This window comes from Equus quagga, chromosome 2 (assembly GCF_021613505.1).
Source record: "Equus quagga isolate Etosha38 chromosome 2, UCLA_HA_Equagga_1.0, whole genome shotgun sequence".
NCBI lineage: Eukaryota > Metazoa > Chordata > Mammalia > Perissodactyla > Equidae > Equus > Equus quagga.
The window spans coordinates 177,622,187-177,647,742 of NC_060268.1; the positions used below are offsets into that span (position 1 = coordinate 177,622,187).

Sequence of the window (25,556 nt, forward strand, 5' to 3'; positions counted from 1 at the left end):
CTTTCCCCTCCGATCAGATCCACCACAGCATCCCACCCTGCTCTTCCCTTTACTTAGTTTGGTGAAGGCTCTTTAAGTTTTAAAAAATGCTCTTCCTAAGTTAAGGATTTGTTTCTGAGACTCTCCCACTTAAGGCACTAAAGGGATGTGCTTCTGAGACACTCCTACAAAGTCCCAACGACAATGTAAGTGAGCCTGAAGCCAGTGACTCCCCTTGGGGCCAATCCTGGTGGAAGCTGGAGCCGAGGCAGGGAGCACCGTCAGTGTTGCTGTGCCAGGGCAGGCCCCTGTGGGCTTCCTGCCTCAGATCTGGTAGGAGCCACTCCCTCCTGAGCTGCAGTGCTTCAGGGGCTCTGAAACGTGACAGTCAGTCTGCAGGCCCACGACTCTAGTGCCCACCTCCATGGCTCTCCAGCTGGTGCCCTACTGTTCCCACCAAGCCCCATCCCCCCTCCAGCCTCCTGAACAACGCTTTCCTCGCACTGCACCGTCTCTGCTCTGGCGGCTCCCTGACTGGGAAGGCTTGGCGCTCAGTAGGTGGAGGTCTTGTCCTTCCCGCAGGCTCCCCTTATACACGGCCCCTCTCTGATGGGGACGCCAGCAGGTTGTGTTCTTTTCACATACACTTTCCTGAAGACCTCGGCCTTCTTTTGGACGCCCTCCCATACACATGCTCTTTATACCACTTCTTGTCGCTTAATCCACTCCTGCCTTGTGAAGGTCACTGATGTCTATGTTGCCCCCTCTCTCATTACTCCTGATCCTCCTCCCCCTACCCCTGCGAAGGGCCTGGCGCACAGGTGTTCCTAGGCAAATGTTTGCTGAACCCTGTTGGACTGTCTTAGTGTGACAGGGGAGGGAGTGTGGGGGCGGGCAGCAGAGGTGCCAATCAGTGCCCACAGGCATGACCAAGCTGCTGAAAGGGCATCTGCTGAGCTCCAGAGAGCAAAGACTTGGGTTTCCAAATGGCTGAGCCATTCCATGGCTGGAGCTTATCCTTGCAAGGAGAGTGATCAGAAAAGGCCCACAGCTCTGCAAAGCTGGAGCCCAGGGAACCTCGGGAGGGCCCGTGAGGCTCTGCTCACACAGTCAGGCACATCTGCCCGTGTGCCCTGCACTGCGCCCTGACCTCTCACACCAATCACTCTCAGCTGAAGTACTGGGCAAGTACTGGGCCAGAGCTCCCTGAGGGAGGGAGCAGAGCTTGATGCCCAGCAGGGTGATGGGAGCGCGGTGCCAGCAGGTGCTGGGGCAGACCTACTGAGCGTGCTGGCCCTGGGTAGAGTGCTGGCCAGGCAGTGCTAGGTCAGCACTCCAACCCTGTCCCCTCACAGCTCTGTGACCACAGACAGTCAGTTTGTCCCCAGAGCTGCTATAACAGCAGTGTGGAAAAGAACTGTGGGCGATGATGGGTATGCCCTGGGCTGTCCCTGTGGTGCCATGAGCTACTAGTGATGGCTGAGCTTGGACTGTGCCCAGTGATTGGGGAACTGAATTTTTCATTTTATTTCATTTTGATTAATTTAATTTAAATAGCCCTATGTGGCTAGTGGCTACCATAGTGGACACACAGCTTACAGTGGAGGTGATTCTGCCTCCACGGGGTGGTGACGAAGACTAAATGAAATGATGTAGGCAGAGTGCCATGGGACACACTGAGCACTCAATAAATGCTAGTTTTCAATATTAATACAGAGTGTATAGTGACTAAGAAAAGACAAAAAGAAATTATTTTTAAAAGAAATTTGGGGGAAAAAAGAAAATAAAATTGGGAGCTTGGGAAAAGTCCATGGAGACCCAGCAGTGCCTCCGCTGTCCGATTGCACGCTGCCCCTCCTCTGTGGACCGCTCCCCCAAGGCCTAATGGAGCTCCAGGGTCCTAGCCCGCGGTGTAGTGAAGGGCATGGGACCTTTTCCAGGACAGGCTCCCAGTGGCCAACAGAAACATACAAGCTGGAGAGCATTCACCAATGGTACCGGCTCAAGACAGGAAGACTTCCTAAGACTTAGTGTGCAAATGTGCAGACTGAGAAACACCACCTTGAGAAGGAATGTTTTTTAAAAACATCATGCCTAAAATAAAACCATCCACCACTGTCCCAGAAGCCATACAAAGACCTATTTAAGGTGTTCTTTCTCCCTGCCCACCCTGACACCACTACCTAAGGGGCAGAGAAGATGCACCATTTCAGGGACAGCCTCAGAGGAAAACCTCAGGCATGAGCAGTCCACCTGGCCCTGACTCCAAGCTTGGAGACAGCCAACCCATTCCAGAAGGGGTCGGCAAACCACAGCCCCGGGTCAGAGCCCAGCCCATGTCATGTATGGTCTATGGCTGCTCTCAGGCTATCACGGGCAGAGGTTAGTCATTCTGACAGAGACCACACGGCCTGCAGAGCCTACATATCTGGTCCTTAACAGACAACATTTGCCAGTCCATAATCTCGAGGAGCAAAATTTTGATTTCTCCTCCAGTAATATAAAGCAAGATGATGCTACTTCATCTTTTAAGTGGGTGTATGTCACACTTCTATCAGGGAGGGGTCAAAAAGACAAGGGCGCGAGAGCGCGTGTCTGCACTTGGATTAGACGTGCGGGGAAAAGAGCGCCTAAAGGGGACTGGCCCACATGTATACTTTTAGCCTTTGCATCCCTGTTTCCAAGATCTCTGCTCAAAAAATCTTTCCTCATGTGTTTGTCTGAAGACTAAAATTCCATAATTAGTTTAAGGCTTAATCCCCACTTAAGTGCCAGCACCTCTAGGATAGGGCCATGTTAAGTCCCCGTCCATATGCTGCCTGATGATGAGCATATTAGGGGGTAAGTCAGCTCGTTACCTGGGGGCAAGTTGTAGAGGAGGGAATCCAGAGAAGGAAGTAGTTCCGAATAGGAAGGGAGGAGACAAGAGACAGAAGGGAAGATACCCAGCAGCTCCTACTGCCTCCACTTCCTTTATAATCACTGCAGATGGTCTCACTGCTGGATCCATCTCCAAACATTTTATTTTGCGGTATGTTTGTGTCAAGTCCTTGGTGTAGGGGTGGAGGAAGGCTGGCTGAATCTCAAACAAGAAGAGACATCACAAACGCAAGTAGGCTGTGGTCCCAGGAGTGGCTCACGCACTGCACATCAACCAGCATCACCATGGACAACGCATCCAGGAAATATTCCTTTCCCTCGGTAGTAGTTGTGAGACCAATAAACAAAAAATAAACTTGGGGTGACCTTTTTCTACTTACTGGAACAAATATATTCTGCAAGCTTTTCTGCATTTCCACAGTTTTCTCCTTCTGTATCCAGGCCAATTTTATTCACTGGAAAACAACAAAGAAATATAATTCTTTATGTGGTTACTAAAGTCCTTCTGTTCTTGTGTTGTTTTTTTAATGTGCAAATACAAAGGCATGTGCTTTACAAATCACACAGAGAAGGCCTCCTCTTGAAGGTGGGTTTAGGAAGGCAACAGGCATCGTGTCAGACCTGAGGGTGCCGGGTCCTGGCCCACCCATCCCAGAAGTGTGGATTTAGGAATGTACCAGTTTCTCTGGGCCCCACAGAGCTCATCTACAAGGGGGGAAGACACCAACCATATGAGACTGTTTTAAGGGATTTTATGACATGATGAGAGCAAACTGCTGGCCATCTAGGAGGAACTCAAGAAAGGTGGTTTTCTTATCAGTCAGTCAGGAGGTGGTGAGCGTTGTACACCATCACAGGGCATTAGAGAGCCCTCGTTTTGTTGGGGAGACGACGCCAGCCCCCATCTGGAAAGATGTCATGGGTTGACATGGCAGACTGAAATGGAAGGGAGGGGAGGAGAGGTTTCATAATAATCTGCCAACAGGGACCCAACAGCACCAGGATGCAGGTCATTTAGGGTGAGGGGCTGTACTAGCTGTTCGTGAAAGATTCCTATTCATGAACGAAGCAAGAAGTGACACCCAGGCTCCCCTGCACTTTTCCAGATGGGGAACACTGGCCACTCTGCAGAGGATGCTGATGAAGGAAGGGCCCAGGGGTGGCCTGGTCAGCACCTGCTACCTGCTCACAGGAATGTGGAACTTCTCTGAGAAAGGAAGTGCTGTGGGCATTCCATTTCAGATTCACATGAGACAGGCTAATAACAAACTGTAGCTTTAACGTAAACACCATCAGCTTTTAATTTACAGATCATTACAAACGTGCTGAGTCCAAGAGAAAAAAGTCACGTGCAGCTGTAAACTTCGTTCAGGAACAAAGCCCTTGCTTCTGCTACACTGCCAACCCAGGCTGGGCCGCCCCTCCTCTGACTGCATGAGGAAGGTCTCAGTGCACCAAGGAACCCTGGAAACTTCCCAGGAACTGAACTGGGACATCAGTACTTGCAGTGAGGCTGGTACTTGATATCGACATTTACACACATTTGTCCTAAGTAACTGGACAGCAGGAACAACGCCTAGAACACTGACTCATATACTGCTTTGGGTTCGAAAGTGACTGCCTGCTCATCTGATCCTTAACCAACCCTGTGAGCTGGACAATGTGGAGACTGTGCCTGTGCTTCAGAGAGGAGGAAGCTGGGGCTCTGAGCCGTCGAGTGCTGTCAGCTCTGTCTGCGAGGGCAGGGCAGTCTGGTCCACCCTGCAGCCCACAGAAGGCTCTCAGCACAGGTTTGGGGAATGAACGTTTGGTGTAAGGTCTCAGCCCCTGGGGACGGCAAGGCTGGCTCTGCTCTAACTCAGTACAAGCATTGCAACCAACACTCAGGCCCAGGCAGGCCCATGGTCAGGGCACAGGCCTCCTCTATGTGATGGCCAACAACGAAACTTCAAATTATTCATAACCATGTGAAATAAATCAAGCTAATCACAGACAAACCTGCCATAGAGTATTCATTACATTTGAGAGGTTAGGATAATGACTGCCACAACGGATCCAATTTTCTGGGCTTGTGTAAACCTGTGGGGTGAAATTCTCTGCTGGCAGAAGCCTATGCTGAAAAGGTACCGTTTGGTAATCTAAAGGTAAAATAAAATCCTTAGTGCAAAAGCAAATTAGCGAGAATCAAGAAATGGGATTTGAAAACATTAACAAGGTTATGGATAAGATGATCTCTGTAAAGTCTTTTCCCAGAGTTAATATGAAAACAAGGCAATGAAAAAATACTAAAAAAAATCAATATGGTATAAAAGTGGTAAAACATCTGCACGCTTCTATCAGTGGGGCACAGCGGCTATGGAAAAATGCAGTCATGGATTTAAACAATAGCTGTACCACTTCCTAAGTGTGCGATCCTGGCAAATCACATCCTCTCTCTTAGAATCTGTTTTTTAAATCAGGAAAATGGGCTTACTAAAACCTTCCTTATGAAAATGAGAAATCATATGCATAAAGTGCGTAGCACAGGGCCTGGTGTATAATAGGGACTCAAACACAGCAGCTGTTATGAATCATACTAATAGGTGTAGATGGTAATTTGTTCCAACAGTACATATGTATACCTCATAATGAAGTTACTGACTTCTGAGTTGTTAACCGCTAAGCTATCTCCCATGGAGCAACTGGTCCGGGTTTACAAGGCCAAGCAACAGGGGCCACTTAACAGATCCGAGGCACCAGCCCTGCAATCAGATGGGGGAGGTAGGGAACCCCACCTTTGGGCAGCCAGACGGGAGGCTTTCCCTGGGGGTGGGTGGCTGAGCTGCAGGAAATCAGCCTACGGCCAACCAACATGACTTCTTCAATACAAACAGAAATCTTATTTAAACAAGTACAAATCACCCAACCAGAACAACGTTCTCAGATTTTATGCAGACCAAGAACAAAGTTACACAACATGTACTTTTCTCCATCTAGTAATAATAATATCTACAAAATTATGTCAAGTCACATTGATGAAGCAGCACAAACATCTCTTCTCTCTAGACTTCCACATTGAGACCCCTTGCTGTTCACTGGACCCTCTTTTCATTTCTACTTTGAGAAACATTTCCACCTTTTCTTCTCCTTGCTTAAAATGTCCAACTCTCTGGACCTGGGAAAGCCAAGGGAGGCTCTCCTGCTCAAGTTGACCAGAGGGCTCCTGGGTGCTGTAAAACGGCCCCCAGTTATCCCTGGTACTCACACCCCTGTGTCATCTCCTCCCCTTGAGTATGAGTTGGACTTACTGACTCGATTCAAACAAAAAGAAGATGGGATATCACTTGCAAGATCAGAACATAAAAAGACTGTGGCTTCTGTCTTGGGTGCTCTGTCTTGGATTGTGTCACAATAGGGGAAGCCAGCTGCCATGTCATAAGGTAGGTAGCCCTTTAGAGATGCCCATGTGAGTGACTTGGGAAGTGGATCCATGTGTCTGATCTTGGAAGCAGACCCTCCCCCAGTTATCCCTGAGATGTCTGTAGCCGTGGCCAACAGCTTGATTGCTGGTCAAAGACCCTGAGACAGAAGGACCCAACTAAGCCATTCCCAGATTCCTGACCCACAGAAACTCTAAGATATTAGAAGTTGTTGTTTCTAGCTATTAAGTTTTGGAGTAATATGTTACACAGCAAAAGATGACTAATACACCAGGCATGGTCTCTTCCAACTGCCTCTAACTCCCTAGGCTCTTGCTGAAACTCAGGATGAACACGAATCTTGGGAGTTCAAGCAATGCCTCTTCCCTGTACACACTAAAGAGAGCTCCTCCTGTATGTCATGTCTGGAAGGGTGAACTAAAATAGAATGTTCAAAATTTGGTTGATTGAATTTCATGTTAAGGTAGGATCTGGTTTCTCCCAAAGAGATTTTTTTAAATTGCAAAATCCCTAATTTCATCTCTTCTTTGATGATATGTTTCCGGCATTTAGAACATATCCTTTCCCTTAACAACTGAATAAACAGGGAGCAGCTGGAGGCCAATAAGAGTGATTGGGACCAAATCTTTGCTGCTTGTGCCACACTTGATGACGGCCTGCTCTCAGCTGCTCTAAGTCTCAGATTTCTCATCACTGTATCACCATTTTTTCCCTCTAGTTTTTGTCTCATTTGACAGAACAGTGAGAGCAAGATGCATAGTGATAGTAGTGAAATCAAACTGAAGATCAGGTGATAGCTCAAGATGTTTGTTTATCAGGTAATGTGTGGAAGTGTGAATCTGGAATACAAAATCAAAATAGGAAAATTTACAAATACATTCTATTTGATAGCTGAAGTTTTGGTATATGTCAGATATTGCCTATATTATTTTCTTTCCTCTTCTAACTCAGGAAAAAAAATAGAAAAGAAAGTACAAGAAAATTCTCAACTTATTTTTTGGGGAGAGTGGAGGTGGTTCCCTTGGCGACCAAAGCTCCAAGCCCCTCTGCCCTGCTCATGTGCTGAGCCTGGTGGTAAAGCTGCACTGCTGATGTGCTGAGCCTGGTGGTAAAGCCGCACTGCTCGGAGGAGCTGCCGTCAGCTCTGCATCAGTCTAGCAACTCCCATCTGGCCTCTTCCTCACCTTCATTTTGTTGTCTGGAAAATGTGCTTTTAATTCTTAAACTGTTTTCGCTCATACTGCATCTTCCCCCAATATTTTAAATTCATCTGGACAAACTGAACTGTTTTAAAACAAAATTATAGGTTCTTACAATTGCTAAGCATTGTTTAAGTATTTAAAATTTTTAATGATTCACTGTTTACATTTTGTGCTTTAAAAATAACACAAATTCAAGACTATTTGGAAAAATGTAGACAATATTAATAAAATTATAAAAACCAACTATAATACCACCACCTAGAGATAACTATCTTTAATATTTAGTGATTTTCCTTTATGTTTTTTTATTTCAGTAAAAATAGATAACATAAAATTTACCATTTTAACTGTTTTTTAAGTATATAATTCAGTGGCATGAAGTTCAATCACAATGATATACAACCATCACCACTATCCGTTTCCAACTTTTTCATCATCCCAAACAGAAACTCTATACCCAATTAAACTCCCATTTCCCCCTGCACCAGCCCCTGGGAACCTCCACTGTACCTTCTGTCTCTGAATTTGACTACTCCAGGTGCCGCATATACATAGACAGTATTTGTCTTTTTGGGTCCAGCTCATTTCACTTAGAATAATGTCTTCAAGGTTCATCCATATTGCAGCATATGTCAGAATTTCCTTCCCTTTATGTCTGAATGATATTCCATTGTACAGATAGACCACATCTTGTTTATCCATTCATCTCCTGATGGACATTTGGGTTTTTTCCACCTTTTGCCTGTTGTGACTGATGCTGCTGTGAACATTACATACTCAGACACTTGTCTGTTTGAGTCCCTTCTCCTTTTAGGCTTTTTTGTGGGGAGGTGGAAAGAAGGCTCTCTACCTATTTCAGTATCTATAGTTTTAAATTAAACTGAAATTGTATCATATCTACATTGTATCCTGCTTTTTACTTAATGTTACATTGTATTTTCCTATGCTGTAAATATTCCTCAAAATATTTTTAAAAGACCACATAGCCTCTCCCTTCCCCTTCTCTTTTTGAACAATTCAGTCCTAAGGCCATTAGGCGGGGCAGAGTAAAATGAGTGTTGGGTGTCAGAGACCAGGCAGGGTGAGGAGGGCATCCATGTGTGGGCAGAGCCAGGGGAGGCTGGTTCCAAACGGGGGTGTTGATCAAGCAAGTAAATGTATTACCTGGGAGCCAGGTTTCCCACTGCCAGAGAAGGGAGTTACAAATATAGAAATGAAAGACCCAGTGTTACCTCAAGAAAGAATTAATTAAATGAAAAAAATGAAATGAAAGACCTAGAACAAACGCTGTAGTGCTGGACTGGAATTGGAAGTGGTGGAGTGAACCCATGGCTTTTAATATAAACAGATATACATATATAAACGTAGATATATAGAAATGGATATGTGTGTGTATAAAATTACGATTCCCCATCTCTGTCTATTGAAAAGGCCTGGAAGCAGTGAAGCCCAAGGACAATGAACACACTGAACGCCCACATCACGGCTTCTAAATACCACTCTCCACTAAAAGGAACTGGGGCTTCCTAGAGAAAATGACTGATTTCAGGGCTGGCACAGGGAAAGTATCAGACAAACCTGGAACATCTCTTTGTGCCAGAAAAGACATGGGGTCAAAGAACGATGGGGGGACATGTCAAAAGGACACAGAAGAAACTTTGAAGTGGTTGCCACTGGCCACATCAGGGACAATTTCAACAACAAAATAAACAGACAGTAATGGATTATACCCTATTAAAGAAAATAGGAAACCAGGAATCTATACTGATATAAATAAATAACCTAATAAAATGAAAGTGTGATGAAGAATAGGTTATAAACGTCAAAGTACCTCCTCACAAAATACTTATTAATTTTGAAACAAAAACAGTAGCTTCACTGTGGAGAAGACTGACAACACCACCTAAATCAAGGGGCCACAGGAGAACCACCAGTAACGGGGCAAGTCAAAATGAGGCACTACTAGATGAGAGGCAATGAGAAAAACACAGCATCGCTTTTGTGATATTCCTGCCAGGGATGTATAGCTTCAATGAATCCAATCATGAAGAAAAATCAGACAAACTCAAACTGGAGGACCTTCTACAAAATAATTGGCCTGGACTCTTTAAAAGTGTCAAGATGGTGAGAGCCACAGACAGACTGAAGCACTAGTCCAGCCTGCAAAACTAACTCATAAGGACAACTAGGTGCGAGGCCTGACTTTGAACTTTATCCTTTTGCTACAATAGATATCATTGGAACAACTGATGAAGTTTGAATGTGGCCTCAGAACTAAGAGGTCGTAATCTATGCACGTTAATTTCCTGATTTGGCTAGTTGTAGTTACAGACAAAAGTGCCCTTGTTTGTGAGGAATATACACTCGACTGTTTGGAGGTGGTGGGGCATCAGGTTGGTAACTTACTATCAGTGGTTCAGGAAAAATTGAGTTCTTTACAGTGTACTTGCAACTTTTCTACAAGTTTCCTTTAAAATAAAAAAATATATATATGAAAGAAGAAACTACATAATCATCATATAAAGGTATCATAACTTATTTTACTATTCCCCCATTACTGATGAAGGAATAAATGAAAAGCAATAAGGAAGGTTAATATATTGAGGTATATGAGGAAGCCATTTTGGTTTAAAACAGATTCGGCCTGACCTTGTTTTTCCACAGTGGCCTTCCAAGGCCTGTGGAGCATGCACTGCACATCTGCTTTAAAGATTTACAGGATCCCACAGCAAAGAATGCTGCCTTTAGAGATAGGGGTGAATGCCTCCCTCCGTATCAGCATTTCTTTGAAGATCAGCCTTCCCTCCAAGAAACCAGGGTCAGGCTGACCTGCTGTGTACGCAGCAAAACATCTTGTGACTGTAGTACAAGAGAAAAAGAAGTATTCCTGTTACGTTCGATGTATGTTCTGAGATGGTATCTAATCACGCTATACCCCTCGCTTCTCCGAGTGCTTTCTTCCCTGGTGGAGATGGTACTCCTGGGCCATGACTGGCTATGACAGTACTCAGACTGACTTATGTAAGAAACTCACCTCAATTTTAATCTATAGATTGATTATTGGTTACTTGTGTTGACACTGGACATTTGGGGGCTTTCATTTTTTCACGACTATAAATAATGTTATGATATACATTACCATATTAAAAACCACTTCCTTTCTCCTATTTTGGATTATTAACTTTGGATAGATTATCAGAAAAGGGATTAGTGGACCAAAGGGCACAAACATTTTAACAGAGCTTTTGAATATGTACCAGCCAAGTATTTCTCAAAAGATGTGAATCAATTTTTAATGCCATTTAGCAATATTTGAATATATTTGTTTCACTGCACCCTTATCAGCAGCATTATATATTTAACTATTACTTTTGTCAATTTAATAAGCAAAAAGTCGTATTTTAGACTGAATTGAAGTGTTTTAAAAAACAATGAACAAGCGTAAGTCACCATGGAATGAAAAGCTCCTGTTTTTCTTCTCCATTGTACTCTCTACTCCTACCACACTCACACTGCTGACTCTGGTCACCAAATGTGTGGGTTTTCCACACCAAGCAATTCTCCAATTCTCAGCTAGGCATCCTACGATTTAACTCAATTCTGACACTATCTACCTGAAGATAGTGTCAGATCCCACAGGTTAAGGACTTAGTCCCACAAGGCGGCCCCCACTTCAGAGACCACTTGAAAGTCCAGGTTGTCACCTGTACTTCTGACTAACCCACTGTGAATCAGAGGTTTTCACAACCCCCTCCTCTGGTTAGATCATTTGCTAGAACTGCTCACAGAACTCAAGAAAAACAGTGTACTAACTATTGCCAATTTATTACAAAGGACATTTCAAAGACATAAATGAACAGCCAGCTGAAAGAGATGCATAGGACAAGGTATGGAATGGGAGGGATGTGGAGCTTCCATGCCCTCTGCAGGCGCACCACCTTCCCAGCACTTCTCGGTGTCACTGTCCATTTAGATTTTTATGGAGGCTTCAATACATAGCCATGGCTAATGAAATCATTGGTCACTGGTGACTGATTCAACCTCCAGCCCGTCTTCTCCCTGTAGGTGGACAGGAGGCACAGGAGGCTGAAAGTTCCTACTCTAACGACAAGACTGGTTCCCCTGGCAACCAGCCCTCAACTTTAGGGGCTTTCCAAAAGTCACTTCATTAACATAAACTCAGGGGGAGTTGAAAGAGCTTTGTCATAAATAACAAAAGACACCTTCATCTTTCTTATCCACTTAGGAAATTCCAAGGGTTTTAGGAGCTCTGTGCCAGGAACAGGAACAAAGACCAAATATATATTCCTTATTATAAATGACAATCTCACAGTCATTTTTTGGTGTTTTATTTTTACCTTGATTGCTTACCTAGAGAAGCAGTAGCATTTCCAACGACATACACCGACTTAGCGTTCCATTTCTCTCTCAGAGACTTTTCCCAGACTGTAACACACAAAGTTACATGTGAGCTCCAAATACCACAGGGCCATGTGGACCACTGCCCAGGCTGCCCGTCCGTCCTACGGAACTGCGGGTGAAGCTAACCAGGAATAACCACATAAAGAACAGCACCTCAAACTCAAACTCCATTTTTATACTGCTTACATTCTGCAGGCAAATTTTAAAAAGTTACTTTGGTAAATGTTTCAGCATGCCTTGCTTGAAATATCAAGTCATTTCCACAGTTGATACTAGAAGCATTTTTAATGTGTACTAGAAAACAAACATAACTCAAAGAATTCAGTTGCATACTGATACTAAAATTAAAAAATCTAGACTTTTAAAGAAAAAGTCACTGGTCATTAAAAAGAGGCAATTAAATGTCTAATAAAGAAATACAACTGGTTTTATTTGAAACATAAATCTGAAAGCAGTCAAGAAACTATAATATCAGATAAGAGGGCTCATCTATCCATTGGGTCAAAGTAGAGATAATAAATATCAGGTTCATAAAAAATACAATTTAACAGAGAACACTACCATATTATGGCAAAAAAAGAAACATCTTTAAATATGGATTAAAGAAATACAGAGAGAAAACGAATTGTATAAATATATCATAAGGCCACCAGGTGTTCAATATCCTTTTAGAAGACAAGGAAATACTAGTTCTTCCTTCTAAAATCTGATTATGAGCATAAGTTTCCCTTAAATTCAATAGTGTTCATCTACCCTTTACACTCCTATGGGAGATATCCTTCCAGACAGTCATCAAAGATTGAGTTTCACCTTCTTTCCTTTCCTACCGCACAAATGTAAATAATATTTATTTAAAAATTATCTGTATCATGTGAACAAACCACTCTCCAAGCCCCACAGCAGGTAATGGCTGGAGTGAGCCCTGGACAGAAGCAGAAAGCCTGACTTCAGAGCCAGCCTCTGCTCCTTAACTTGTGTATGTTTCTGGGCAAGTCAGCTCACCCACCTTGTCTGTTTCTCCAAGATAACTGGGATTAACTACACCTCTCCTGCCTATACCATAGAGTTGTTGAGAGTCAAAATAAGAAAATATATGGGAAAATGCTTTTTAAGCTGTAAAGCGCTACAAAAAGTTATGGTGTCCATTCTGGAGTTTTCTTCCTTTTCATCATCTTTATCCTCAAATCACATACAGAAGGAAAAATACAATTGTAAGACAAAGACCTCTGAAGCACCACTGGGAGAGAATACATATGCTTCTCCACGTCGAGTTTTCTTTCTCCATTTTGGACATAACAGTACTTCCATTTCTGAGCTGCCACACTGACTGGACAGCACAAGTCCTCATCCCTAAGAAAAGCATCAGAGTTTCTCTTCAACAGGGGGCAAACGTATATATGAAATCACTGAGAGGGTGATTTTTTTTGGCTATAATGCAAGCCTAATTAAATGTAAAGGGAGAGAAGAATAACCACTCACCACTGTCACTATTCAGTGCCCACCATGCGCCAGGCAATGTCCTGAATCTTCTCTTTGAGATGCAGACTCTAGGTGGAATCATAAATCTGCGACTTGCAGACCATGTGTTCTGGAGAGTTTCATACCTTCTGCTCTTCAGGCTGCTCATTTGTCAGTGGAAATACTAATTGTACAATCTCACACGTAAAGCTTTGCGGACCATGTCTCGCACAGAGCAGGTCCTCAATAACTTCTGGCTAGTAGTAGGAGTGATGATCCCGTGATACAGATATCATCGTGCCCACTTTACAAACAAGGAAACTGAGGCTCAGCAAGGACAAGGAACTTGCCAAGGTCAGAATGGCCATCTGAACCCAGGCCTAACTGGCTGCAAAGCCCTTCTGGTAACCACCCACACTGCTGCCTTCACTCGTTAGTATAATCGGAGCTGCTTAGGCCTGACTGAGTGGTTCCATGGCCTTAGACAAGTGCTTACTCTTCCCAAGCCTGTTTCCTTATCTGTAAAATGAAGACCACAGTATGTGTGCCTCTGGCTAGTTGTCTAGGATTAAATGAGATAATGAATGTAAAGTTAACATAGAACCTGGTATACAGAAGACACTCCAAAAACGTTAGCTATGAAGCTGTTCCATCGAGCAGACTAAGGTGGTTGTTCAGCCTGAAACCCGGGCTTTGTTCATCTGTTGTGATGGAGAGAAAGGAAGGAGGCAGGAACCTCTAAGAGATGATCATGTCCCTACGTGCCTGGTACAGCACAGACCGTTTTCTCATCTACTGTTGGATCTTCTCGTCACCTCTTTGAGGAAAGAGACTGGCGCTGAGGTACTCTGAGGGGAGGTATAACTACCTGGCAGGTGAACATCCATCTGGGAGTTTAGGTGGCAGCACTGGCTCCTGTTTCCCAGGGCAGTACCTGTGACATGGCACCACTAAGTACTCACTCCATCAGAACACTAACAGGTTAACATGTCATTCTGTGGGGGATGCTAAGAAACAGCTCATAAGAAGAAAGCTCATTTTCTGCTCCCTCCAAAGGTTACACAAACGTGAAGTAACTTGGTACCTAAATACTTTCTGAGCTAAAAGTCATTGCAATTTTCAAACCAGAAGTGCAACTATTTCTGGAATCTAGTATCACCAATGGGAGCACTCAGAGTACAGAAAAGTCCAGAGAAATCCACAGCAGACCCACCCTCACCTTCAGTTTTATTGTCTTTCTCTAAACACAGCTCCACTGCTTCCACTGCTCGGGGGCTGGTAAAAATGAGTCCCCCATAGCCTTCCGGATGAGACAGCTGCACACGAAACAACAACAAAGACATATTATATGACGGTTGAGTTCAACATTTCCCAGAATCCCAATGCTTTATGAGAGTAGTAGGCAAACTAATTCCTTCCACCCACCCATCCATCTGTCCATCCACCCATCCATCCATCCACTCAACACTTATCAAGAGCTTACCATGTGCCTGGAACTATTCTAGGCCTTTGAGGATGGGCAGGAGAGTTCATTATTCATAGCATTACAGTCTAAGGGAGAGACAGGCAAGCGCAGTGTAGGGTGGTGGGTATAACTGGAGCAGGGAGGGGCAGTGTGGGCTTGGTGGGGTGTAGGCAGGAGGGTAGGCTTGACCTGCATCTGGAATAAAACTGGAATTTTCAAGGGGCGATATCCATGCTGAAGCCCTGATTTTCAAAGATTACAATGGTGATAAAATCTACTGAACATTTATTCTGAGCCAGGCGCTGGGCTGTTTTATACATACTCCTTCACTGAATCTGCAAAAGGCCCCTGTGAGATGGGTGGAACTGTTCTCATCTCATAGATTAAGACAGAGGCTTGGAGAGGCTAAGGAACCTGCCCAAGGTGAGCAGCAGAGCCAGGACTCACGCACATGCCTCTACGATTCCCCAGCCGAGCTCTGACTCACTTGCTACATAATGGAGCTTTACGGAGAGAGCTCAGTTCTGACCACGAGGTCCTAGAAATGATCTCAAATGATGAGCTCTCTGATTCCCTTTTAAAGCAATTTATAGAAGAGAGTGCCAATTTGGGCCCCCCTTACACAGTTCCCTCACCATGCAAACGCCGTGCATGGGAACACAATAGATGCCAAATCAATGTTTGTCGAGTAAATTATTGAATGAATAATCCAATAGTCAGCTCAAACCGAGAGGAGAAAACAGGAAGGCCTTCCTTTAAGAGCGATAGGCAGGGTTCCGATGTACACAGAGGCCATGGAGCCCCGTGAGCAGGGCTGAACACCCAGAGCCATGAAGCCACCCTGGCTCCTGGCCCATGTGCCCAGAAAGGAGCTCCAGGGAAGACACCTCAAGGCAGCTCTGCTCCAGTGACTGAGTGCATACGGATGGGGGTGGCGTAGGCCCTGAATCTTTACTCTGAAACATCTGGAAGGCTTTATTGGGATTGTCTCCAGCAACATCTATCACCCCCACACCTGGTAGCAGAACTGAAGCTGTGAGAAGAAGTCCTGGTCTTGAGTCCTAATACTGCCTCTTATTTGCTGGAGGCCTCGGCCGAGTAGCCCAACCTGGGGCCTCAATTGCTAAAAGGGAAAAAATAACACCTGTGCTGCGGTTCTGGCGTGGTCAGGGCAGCGGGTGGATTAAGTGAGAGGATGAATGTGAAAGGGTCTGAGCTGCTGAGAGCAGGCAGGTTTGGGCCCTCACCACAACCTGGTCTCCTGGGCCTCCTCACAGACCCCACCTCCAAGTCGGGGTGCCTTCTGGAGGAGCCGGTAGAGGCAGCCATCTCCTGGAGCCAGGTGAGGCTGTGCAGCCCTTGTTTTGAAGTTTCGTAGTAAAATGAGGGGTTTTACTTCTGGCTTGAGTTGGCAAGAATTCTACAGAAATCAAATGTGTCTCACTCAGAAATTATGGTGCTCAGACACGGACAGACCTTACCTTCTCTGAGAAACTGGGAAGAGACAAAAACTCAAATGATAAAACAGGGATCAAAGTGGCTTCAAATCCATATAATCCTAATTCCTGCAAATAAAAGAATATAGTTCCGGATTGGCCAGGGTTGTTTGGAAAATAACGGAAGGGTCACATTCACAACTTACTCTGCCGTTCCTCAGTTTCAGCAGATCCCCTTCCCCTCACTTTGTTAGTAAGCAGCCCTGTGCTTTACAGTCCGGGAGCCCCAGGCACTTACCCTGATGTACGGGTCCTGGCCACGGTCGTCCTCCTTAGGGTCCTTCAGTAAAAGAACCTTCATTATTGCCTGGCAGTCCTTAAGGGTGCTGTGACAGAGCAGGGAAAGAGATCTTCATTAGGTCTCAAAGACTCTTCCTGCACAATGTCAGATGGGATGGGAGGAGCACGGAGAAGAAGGTAATCAACTGCAGGCTGATAAGGCCTATCCCTTGCACACAATGACTTAGCGTTTATGGGCTCCTGAAGACCCTGTCGCTGATAAGGCCAAGGGACAGCATGCTGGCACTTGGTATCACTTGGAAAGGCAGATGAAAGTAGTCAGGGAAAGCCAGTGTCCTAGCCAAACATTTAAGGCTCATGGAAGAGACGTGATGCAACTTCTGGGTTGTACCAACAACAAATAGAGAAATGGGCATCTTATTTTTTAAGGAAATAAAAAAATTATTACTTCTATTTCAAGATAAATACACTAAGTAGCTAATAAGCTCTTTAGGAAATAATTATATTGACTCTTTTACTCCTCAAATGATGTTTTATAAATGCTGTCAAGTATCATGAGACAATCAAAAATTTTCTAACAACCTGGAAAACAATTTGTTGATATGTATCAAAAGTCTTATGTACTTCATACCCTTTCTTCCTATAATTTTACTTCTAAGAATAAATACTAAGGCAATACTCATAAATGTGTGCAAAGATTAACATAAGATGTTCATCCTGGTACTCGTATTTTTTTTATTACTAAGGTATAACTGACATACAACATTTTGTGAGTTTAAGGCATACAATGTGTCAATCTGATACATTTATATATTGCAATATGACTACTGCAGTAGCATCAGATAACACCTCTATGGTGTCACATAATTATCATGTCTTTTTTTTGGTGAGAACAATTAAGATCTAGTCTCTTAGCAGCTTCGAAATTTATAATACAGTATTGTTGACTATAATCACTATGTTGTGCATTAGATCTCCAGAACTTATTCATTTACTAGTTGCAAGTTTGTATTCTGGTATTTTTTATAATTGAAAATACTTGGAAACAGTGTCAATGTCCAACAATGAGAGAATGATTAAATAAATCATGGTATAGTTATATGAAATTATTAAATATTCATTAATAACTAATCAAATGGATTTAATCACAAAACATTAAGAAAGGCAGGAATCACAATCACATAAATAGTATGACTTTATAGATTTTACATATACATATACATGAAGGAATATGCATTAAATACTAATAGTAATTATTTCTGGGTGGTAGGCTAGAGTGATTATTTTCTTCTTTGCCTCTTTCTGTATTAGCCACAAATTTTTTACAATAAACATTAAATTCCTTTTGTATCAAGGGCGGAAAAGCACATTATAACTATCCCAAAGGCCTCAAAATAAATGCTGTGGAAGAACTGCAGAATAAACTCTGCTTGAAATGCAGATTATCATCCTATGAGTACCATTAAACCTACCAGTGTGTTACTTAATAAATACTATACAGTGGTTGATAATAGTCAAACAGAGTATACTGTTTGAAGCAGAAATGTGTTAACTCTGGGAGCCATTACCTATAAGTTATTACAGAATATATTTGTGGAACATGGTATCTATGGTTTGTCTTAGGAAAGTTTGGTTCTAAATGAATTGCTTTGAATCTAAGCAACCAAACCTGGGTGAACAAATAATAATTATGAAATCAAGTTCTAATTATTGCTGCTGTCAAGCTGTTAGCTACAGAGACTGGGGATTTGGGGAAACGAGCAGTATCATTTCCACCGTTTCCTGAAGTGACTCGGAACGTGTTTCACACAGAAATTAGGACTCTATCTTTCTGCCACAGTCGCTCTTATGTGTCAGCCTGGCTAGGCTACAGTCCCCAGTTACTCACAAATGCCAGTCTAGGTGTTGCTGTGAAGGTATTTGGGTCAGCTGGCTTTCAGTAAGAGAGTAGCCTAGATAAGCCGGGTGGGCCTGACTCAGCTGCTGGGAAGGCTCTAGAAGCAGAACCGAGGCTTCCCTGAGGAAGAAATTCCACCTATTGATTCTGTTTCTCTACTTGAACCCTGACTGATACACCTTCCAATCTGGGAGCTCCAGGAATCTAGTATGTCACTGACTGGCAGGTAAAACGGCATTTTCTGCTAAAGCATAAAACTTTCTGGGGCACACAAAGCAAGCAACCATTGTGGGGATTAAAAGGTGGTCCTTGCTGTTGGAAACAGGCAATCCTGCGGCCACAGACCTCAGCCCTACCACGTCCCTGCCATGGTTCCAGGCTCTGGGATACAGATACCCATGTTTTCAAAGGCTATGTTAGTATTGCTTTCAAATACCAGGTGCCAATCTACCACAAAAGTGTTTCTATCGAGTTCTCAGGCAGTGACACCCAGAATGTCCCTCAGGGAGATTAAGTCTGCACTATTCATTGGGGGAATGAGGAGGTACAAGTTCAAGCACTACTGAGTGCCATGAGGTGATGTGGTAGAGGTGACTGGGGTGCTGACAGCCAGTTACCTCTCCAGGGGCACCTCTCTGAGAAGATGACATCTGAGTTGAGATCTGTGACAATAACTGTAAGGAGAAATGAAGGAGTGACACCTGAGTTGAGATCTGAGTGACAACAGCCATATGGAGAAATGTTCAAGTGTCAGAAAGGGGACTGGGGTGTCCCCGGGAGAGAAGGGTAGGTGTGGCTCAAGTGGAAAGGACAAGCTGGATTTTGGATTCCATGAGAAATGGGAATCCACTGAAAGGTTTAAGCCGTTCACCTGGATGAGATTGGATACCACTGGAGGATTATGAACAGAGTGGCGTGCTCTAACTTATATTTTAGTAGGAGCACTTGCAGCTGTGTGGAGAAAAGACTGAAGGTAGAAAGGAGCAAAGACAGGGAGGTGACTCGAACAGTGTGAATAAGAGATGATATGGGGTTGGACTAGACTGGTGGGTGAAGTGGGGAAAAGTGATTGCACTTGGATATATTAGGAAAGTGGAGCCAACAGCATTCATCTGGACTGGACACAGGGTAGAGAGAGTCAAGGATGACCTCAAGGTTTGTAACCCGAACAACTGGAAGAATGGGAGGTGTGTCAGGAGAGGGAGAATGGGAGTGGGGACAAAAGGTTCACGTTGGACATACTATATTTGAGAATGCCTATTCTCCAACAACGTGCCCCAGCCCATCTGTGTACTATGAATAGGTTTACAGGTGTGCCTGAAGTCTTGAGCCTCTCAGCCCTCGGGGCAGTAGGGTAGGGCCCAGCCAGAACCACATTGCCATTCTCACCCACCCACTCCAGCCAGGGTTGGCTGCCTTTAGCTGTAAATTATAAACCCCCATCTATTTACTGCAATGCACTGTATGAATATTATCATTTCCTAGGTGTGTCATAATGTTAAAAAAGTTGGAGAGTATTGGCATTGTACATCCAATGGAAAAATCATTACGCAATTTGGCTTCAGGGAGGAGTCAGGTCAAAGGACAAAGATTTGGGAGTTGTCAGTGTACAGATGGTAATTAAAGTCCTAGGACCCAGTGAGATTGTGGAGAGAAAAGAAGAGGGCCCAGGACAGGGCCCTAAAGTACTCACACAATGTCAGAGCACGTCAGGGGCAGAGGGTAGAGGAGACCCTGGCAAAGGAGAAGGAAGACAGACTGGAGTGTGTCTTAGTCTGCCTGGGCTGCCATAACAATACTACAGACTGGGGAGCTTAAACAACATGTCTTTTCTCACAGTCCTGGAGACTGGAAGTCAAGGCGTTGTCAGAGTTGGATCCTGGTAAGGCGCTTCTTCCTGGCTTATAGATGCCACCTTCTTGCTGTGTTCACAGAGAGATCCCTGGTGTCTCTTCCTCCTCTTATAAGGACATCAGTCCTATTGGATTAGGGCCTCACCCTTATGACCTCATTTAACCTCATCACCTGTTTAAAGGCCCTGTCTCCAAATATAGTCACATTGGCAGTTAGGGCTTCAGCCTATGGATTTTGGGGGACACAATTCAGTTCCTTACAGAGTGAGTTACACAACAAACTGGATGGAAAGCTCTAGGGACAGTCAGTGTACATAACTTAGTTTTGCTACGAAGACGAAGAGAGAAATAAGGCTGTAGCTGGAGGCAGGCAGTGGGTCAGGAGAGGTGCCAGAGCTGTGTCTGCCCTGCTGCCCAACCCCCTCCCCACATATGGGAGATAGTAGAGCCAGAGCAGGCAGAGAGGCAAGTTCCAGATCATTAGCAAGTCAGAGAAGAAGGCCATGCAATGCATTTGGGGAGCAACTAAGCACAGCCCTTTGGCACAACTTACTCCTTGGAGTTCCTGGTGCACCTTGTTCTGCCTTGCCCACCTTACAGAAGCTCCTGAATTTTAGCAACAAGGAGAACTAAGAGAGGACAAGCTGGCTCTCAGCTAGGCAGGTAAGGGGCTCTGCTGTATTGCTGTCTTTACCCAAGAAACACTCAGCCTCTTCTGTGTGATGCTGGGCAAGGGACAAGTAAGACTTAGTGTCCACCCTCAAGGAGCTCCAAGGCTGATGCGGGGAAGACTGCCAACCACAGAACTGTGAGCTAAGGGGTGAGAGAGACACAAAGTACTTCCCACCACAAACCACCAGGGTTCAGAAGAAAGGCTTAAAAAGTTTGCCTCTGGGCCTGCGGCTCCTCTGATGCAGAATTCATATTCTGCTGGGGTAGGAGATGATTTAGGGTGAAATATGCATACTCCAGCTACTTTGTAATTGAAAGTCTGGTTGGATTAACTAAAGCATCAGATTCATGCTGAACAGGCTGAAGTTGGGCAAAGGCAGCTGAGATGCTTTCATTGACTAGAGCCCAGAGTACTCTAGGGACTGGGGCAGGCGAGGGTTCACAAAAAGTGCACAGACCCCTTCTCAGCCATACGTGGCTCCATCCAGTGTCCATCTCCGCACAGAACTCCTTTAGTTGTCCAGAAGTTCAAATACCAATCATCCGATCACTTGCTATGAAGAACAAGCAGTAAAATAACAAATCCCTGCACTTGGCCTCTGTCAGATGGAAGCCAAAATTTATATGTTGAAGTCTTAACCCCCAGTACCTCAGAATGTGACCTTATTTGGAAATAGAGTCTTTGCAGATACAGCCAAGTTAAAGTGAGGTCATTAGGGTGGGCCCTAATCCAATATGACTGGTGTCCTTATAAAAACGGAAAATTTGGACACACACACGGAAAACACCACGTGAAGATGAAGGCAGAGATCAGAGTGACGCATCTACTAGCCAAGGCATGCCAAGATCGCTGGTAAGACCACCGGAAGCCAGGGGAGAGGCACGAACAGATTCTGTCTCACAGCCCTCAGAAGGAAACAGCCCTGCCGACACCTTGATCTTAGAATTCTAGCTTCCAGAACTGGGAGACAATGAATTTCTGCTGTGTATCACTCAGTTTGTGGTACTTTGTTACGGCAGCCCTGGGACACTAACACAGCCTCACTGGAGTTGAAGCCATAGGTGTGGTGGAAATAGATCATGCCCACAGGGGGATTCTTTTCTCCCTGCACTTCCGTGACCAAGTTGAAAGCTCCCTGCTCCAGGAAACTCCTGTTACCTGCACTGCAGCAAGAAGAGGAGGAAGGTAGGAACAGGAGACAGGCAGCAGTATCCTTAGGCTTAAAGCACCAAGAATTGTATGTGAGCCATTTTGGATTTCGAGAAAAGGTGTGGTGAAGTGGAAGGTGCTTGCACTGGAGGGCCAAGGCCTGGCCTCTTATCTAGGCTGCTCTTCCCTTGGTCTCCATTCCTGCATCTGTGACACCGGCTGGGTCCTCTGAACCACCGCAGCTTTTCTGGGCACTTTCTTCCCCATAATAGATGCTCAGGAAATACTCGTTCACACTGTGAGAAAACAACACTTTAGATTTACACTTTAGCATCTTTGGAGCAGGGGAAACGATCCCTTTTCCTTAAAGAAACAGGGAACTGACTTGATTAAGGCCACTTTGCTGGTAAGAAAGAACCGTGTCTCAAACCCACACTTTCTGTGTCCTGATGCTCTGAGTATCAGCAATGACAACAGCTGCTCTTTCCTTAAGGACTTACTCTGTGTCACTGACGAGGCTAAGCATTTTACATGCAAGACCTCAATCCTTACTTAAACCTACAGTGAAGGTATTGTCCTTATTTTACAAAAGAGGAAACCAAAGCTCTAAGAGGTCTGAGTCACCTGCTCAAGGTCACAGAGCATATATGGTAAGTGGCAGAGATGGAATTTAATCCAGGTCTGAAGCCAACGTCCATTCTCCTAAGCACTTGCTACTACCTCTCTGCTCCCTTAAGATAAATTCTGAGCTAAGGGTGAAGACTGAGCAATCTAGTCCCTGAGTGAGTTCAGTTCCCTGGGGTTGGCGCTGTATTTCCTTGAATGACAAAACCACAGGCAGTCTATTTATTCACGTCTGCTACTCTAGTTCACACTCTGATCTTGAGTCCACACTGGGAACCAATCTGAGGGCACAAAGTAAAGTTCCCCCCATCTTCTCTTATCAAAGCTTATTTCTTATCATCAAAGAAATGGAAAATTTGAAAACTACAAAAAAGTATAGTTCGTCAAGAAATTAAAATAGAATCACCATATGATCCAGCAATTCCACTTCTGGATATGTACTCAAAAGAATTGAAAGCAGGGACTTGAACAGATATTTGTGCACCCATGCTCATGGCAGCATTATTCACAATAGTGAAAAGGTGGAAGCAACTCAACTGTCTGTCCGTGGATAAATGGATAAACAAAATGTGGTATATACATAAAATGGAATATTATTCAGCCTTTAAAAGGAAGGAAATTCTGAGACACATACAAGATGGATGAACCCTCAAGACTTTACGCTAAGTGAAATACGCCAGTCACAAAAGGACAAATACTCTATGATTCCACTTATATGAGGTACCTAGGATAGCCAATTTCATACAGAAAGTAGACTGGTAGTGTCCAGAGGCTGGAAGAGCGGGGAATGGGGAGTTACTGTTTAATGGATACAGAGTTTCAGTTTTGCGATACCGAAAAATTTTGGAGATGGATGGTGGTGATGGTTGCACAATAATGTGGATGTACTTGATGTCACTAAACCGCACGCACACTTAGAAATGACCAAAATGGGGGTTAGCCCCACAGCTTAGTGGTGAAGGCCGACATATTCCACTTTGGTGGCCCAGGTTTGTGGGTTTGGATCCCAGGCATGGACCCACACCACTGTCAAGCCATGGTGCGGTGGCGACCCCCATACAAAACAGAGGAAGACTGGCACAGATGTTAGCTCAGGGATGATCTTCTTCAAGCAAAAGAAGAGGAAGATCGGCAATAGATGTTAGCTCAGAGTGACACTTCCTCACGAAGGAAAAAAAAAACGATTAAAATGGTAAATTTTGTTATGTGTATTTTACCACACAAAAAGTATAAAGAAACAGGGAAACAATTACCCATGATGTCTTGGTGCAACTCTCTATGTTGGTATCGTGCCTTCTAAGTCTTTTTTTCTAATCTTAGCCTTTTGATATCTTTTTCACAGCTTCCCTTCTTGTAATGACTGGAAGATGTTTCTGCATAGTTGTGGGACCCAAAGGGGCCTTTTTAAGCTACCCCGTCAGATGTGGAGCCCTAATGGGTGAGAATATTAATATCCATGCTGCAGCCGACTACAGAGACTCTCAGGAAAGATGGAGCTCTCAGAACACAACCATGGGGACTCTGGGGACCCTTAAGTTATCCTGACTCCACTTCCTGCTGCTGAAGGATCACTAAGAGGTTATCAGCTTCTGCTTAAAACTCTGAGGGGGGGGCACCTCACTACTAGGAGCAGCTGACTCCACTTTTAGAAACGCACTTTCCAACCCACTTTCCTCATTTTACAGAGAAAAAAATGGAAAACCATAGATCTTGTTCTCAGAAAGGTGTTTTCTGTAATTAATGACTTTCTTTCCAAATAAGTCTTTACAACAGGCTGCAATCTGGTAGTCTGTGGGATACACCTGACTGGTAGTTGAATTTTATTTGGCACAAGTTTTAAAAATCAAGATATTTCTTGTCAAACTCCAGGTTCTCTTGAAATGCAAGAACTGACAACCCTGGGCTGGCATTTCCACTTGGTCACAACTGACTGCAGGTGCCTGGTACACACTCAAGCTAAGCACAGACCCCTCCACTCTATTCTCTCAAAATAGGCCCTGGTCTGTAATTCAGATTTTCCCATCGGCCTTGAAGCATTGAAGGTTGATCCCGGATTTTAAAGAACTTTCAGGTGGAGAACTGCGCACAAAGAGGGTCGGCTAGGGTCAGGGATCCGCATCGGATTCATTCCATCACTGACAAGGCAGTGCCACCGAATGTACATTGGGGACGCCCGCAGGCTCGGTGAGAGCCTGGCGTGGGGGTATCTGAAAGGCTCCGGAGGCCTTCCATTCGGCGCCGACCGCGGCCTCCCTGTCTTCGTCGGTCCCGTGGGCGGCGACACCTACCTCGCCCTGCCGCTGACGCGCGAAGGGGCTGGGAGCTGGGGCCCTGCCCGGCACAGCGCCCGGCGCTCGGCAGGCCCCCAGGGGGGCGGTATCTCGCGGTCTCAAGGCCGAGGCTGTGAAGCCGCCAGAGCACTGAACGAGCCGGGTGGGCGGCCCCCTCACCACGTGGCCTGAGCTGCCATGGCGACGAGTCGCGCGAGGCCCTGCGGACCAGCACTACAAGTGAGGGTCGCAGAGCCCTCAGCACTCACACTTGGAGCTCGCGCATGCGCACAAGCATTCAGGCCCGTGAGAACGAGCCGAGATGGGTCGAACCACTGCGCGAAGGGGAGGGGGAGCCTTGGAAGGAGTGAGGGAGGATGGAGGGAGGAAGGAAAGGCCAAGATAGGATCCCAGACTGGACCTGACTCTGAGAGATCACGATCTGGGAATCCATCAGGGGTTTTGGAGTTGATGCTGACTCAGCGCCGAGTTTCTTTGTGGTCTCTCACCCCCTCGCCTTGCGTGGGTG

At 44.9% G+C, this 25,556-nt stretch overlaps 1 protein-coding gene across 3 annotated transcripts in view; it reads right to left on the reverse strand.

Annotated features, from left to right (window-relative positions):
* UROS (uroporphyrinogen III synthase) overlaps positions 1–25,305 on the reverse strand; it is a 41,556-nt gene extending 16,251 nt beyond the window's left edge. The window contains exons 1-7 of one of the 3 annotated variants that reach the window (XM_046653773.1): positions 25,046–25,305; positions 22,143–22,429; positions 16,560–16,647; positions 16,307–16,390; positions 14,580–14,676; positions 11,852–11,926; positions 3,240–3,314 (exon numbers count right to left, since the gene is read on the reverse strand). In XM_046653773.1, the coding sequence (XP_046509729.1) occupies positions 3,240–3,314; positions 11,852–11,926; positions 14,580–14,676; positions 16,307–16,390; positions 16,560–16,622 (394 nt within the window). In that variant the 5' untranslated portion in view covers positions 16,623–16,647; positions 22,143–22,429; positions 25,046–25,305. The remainder of the gene's footprint in view (positions 1–3,239; positions 3,315–11,851; positions 11,927–14,579; positions 14,677–16,306; positions 16,391–16,559; positions 16,648–22,142; positions 22,430–25,045) is intronic. The other 2 variants (XM_046653772.1, XM_046653774.1) reach the window with 2 other exon arrangements.
* Between the last annotated feature and the right edge of the window lie 251 nt (positions 25,306–25,556).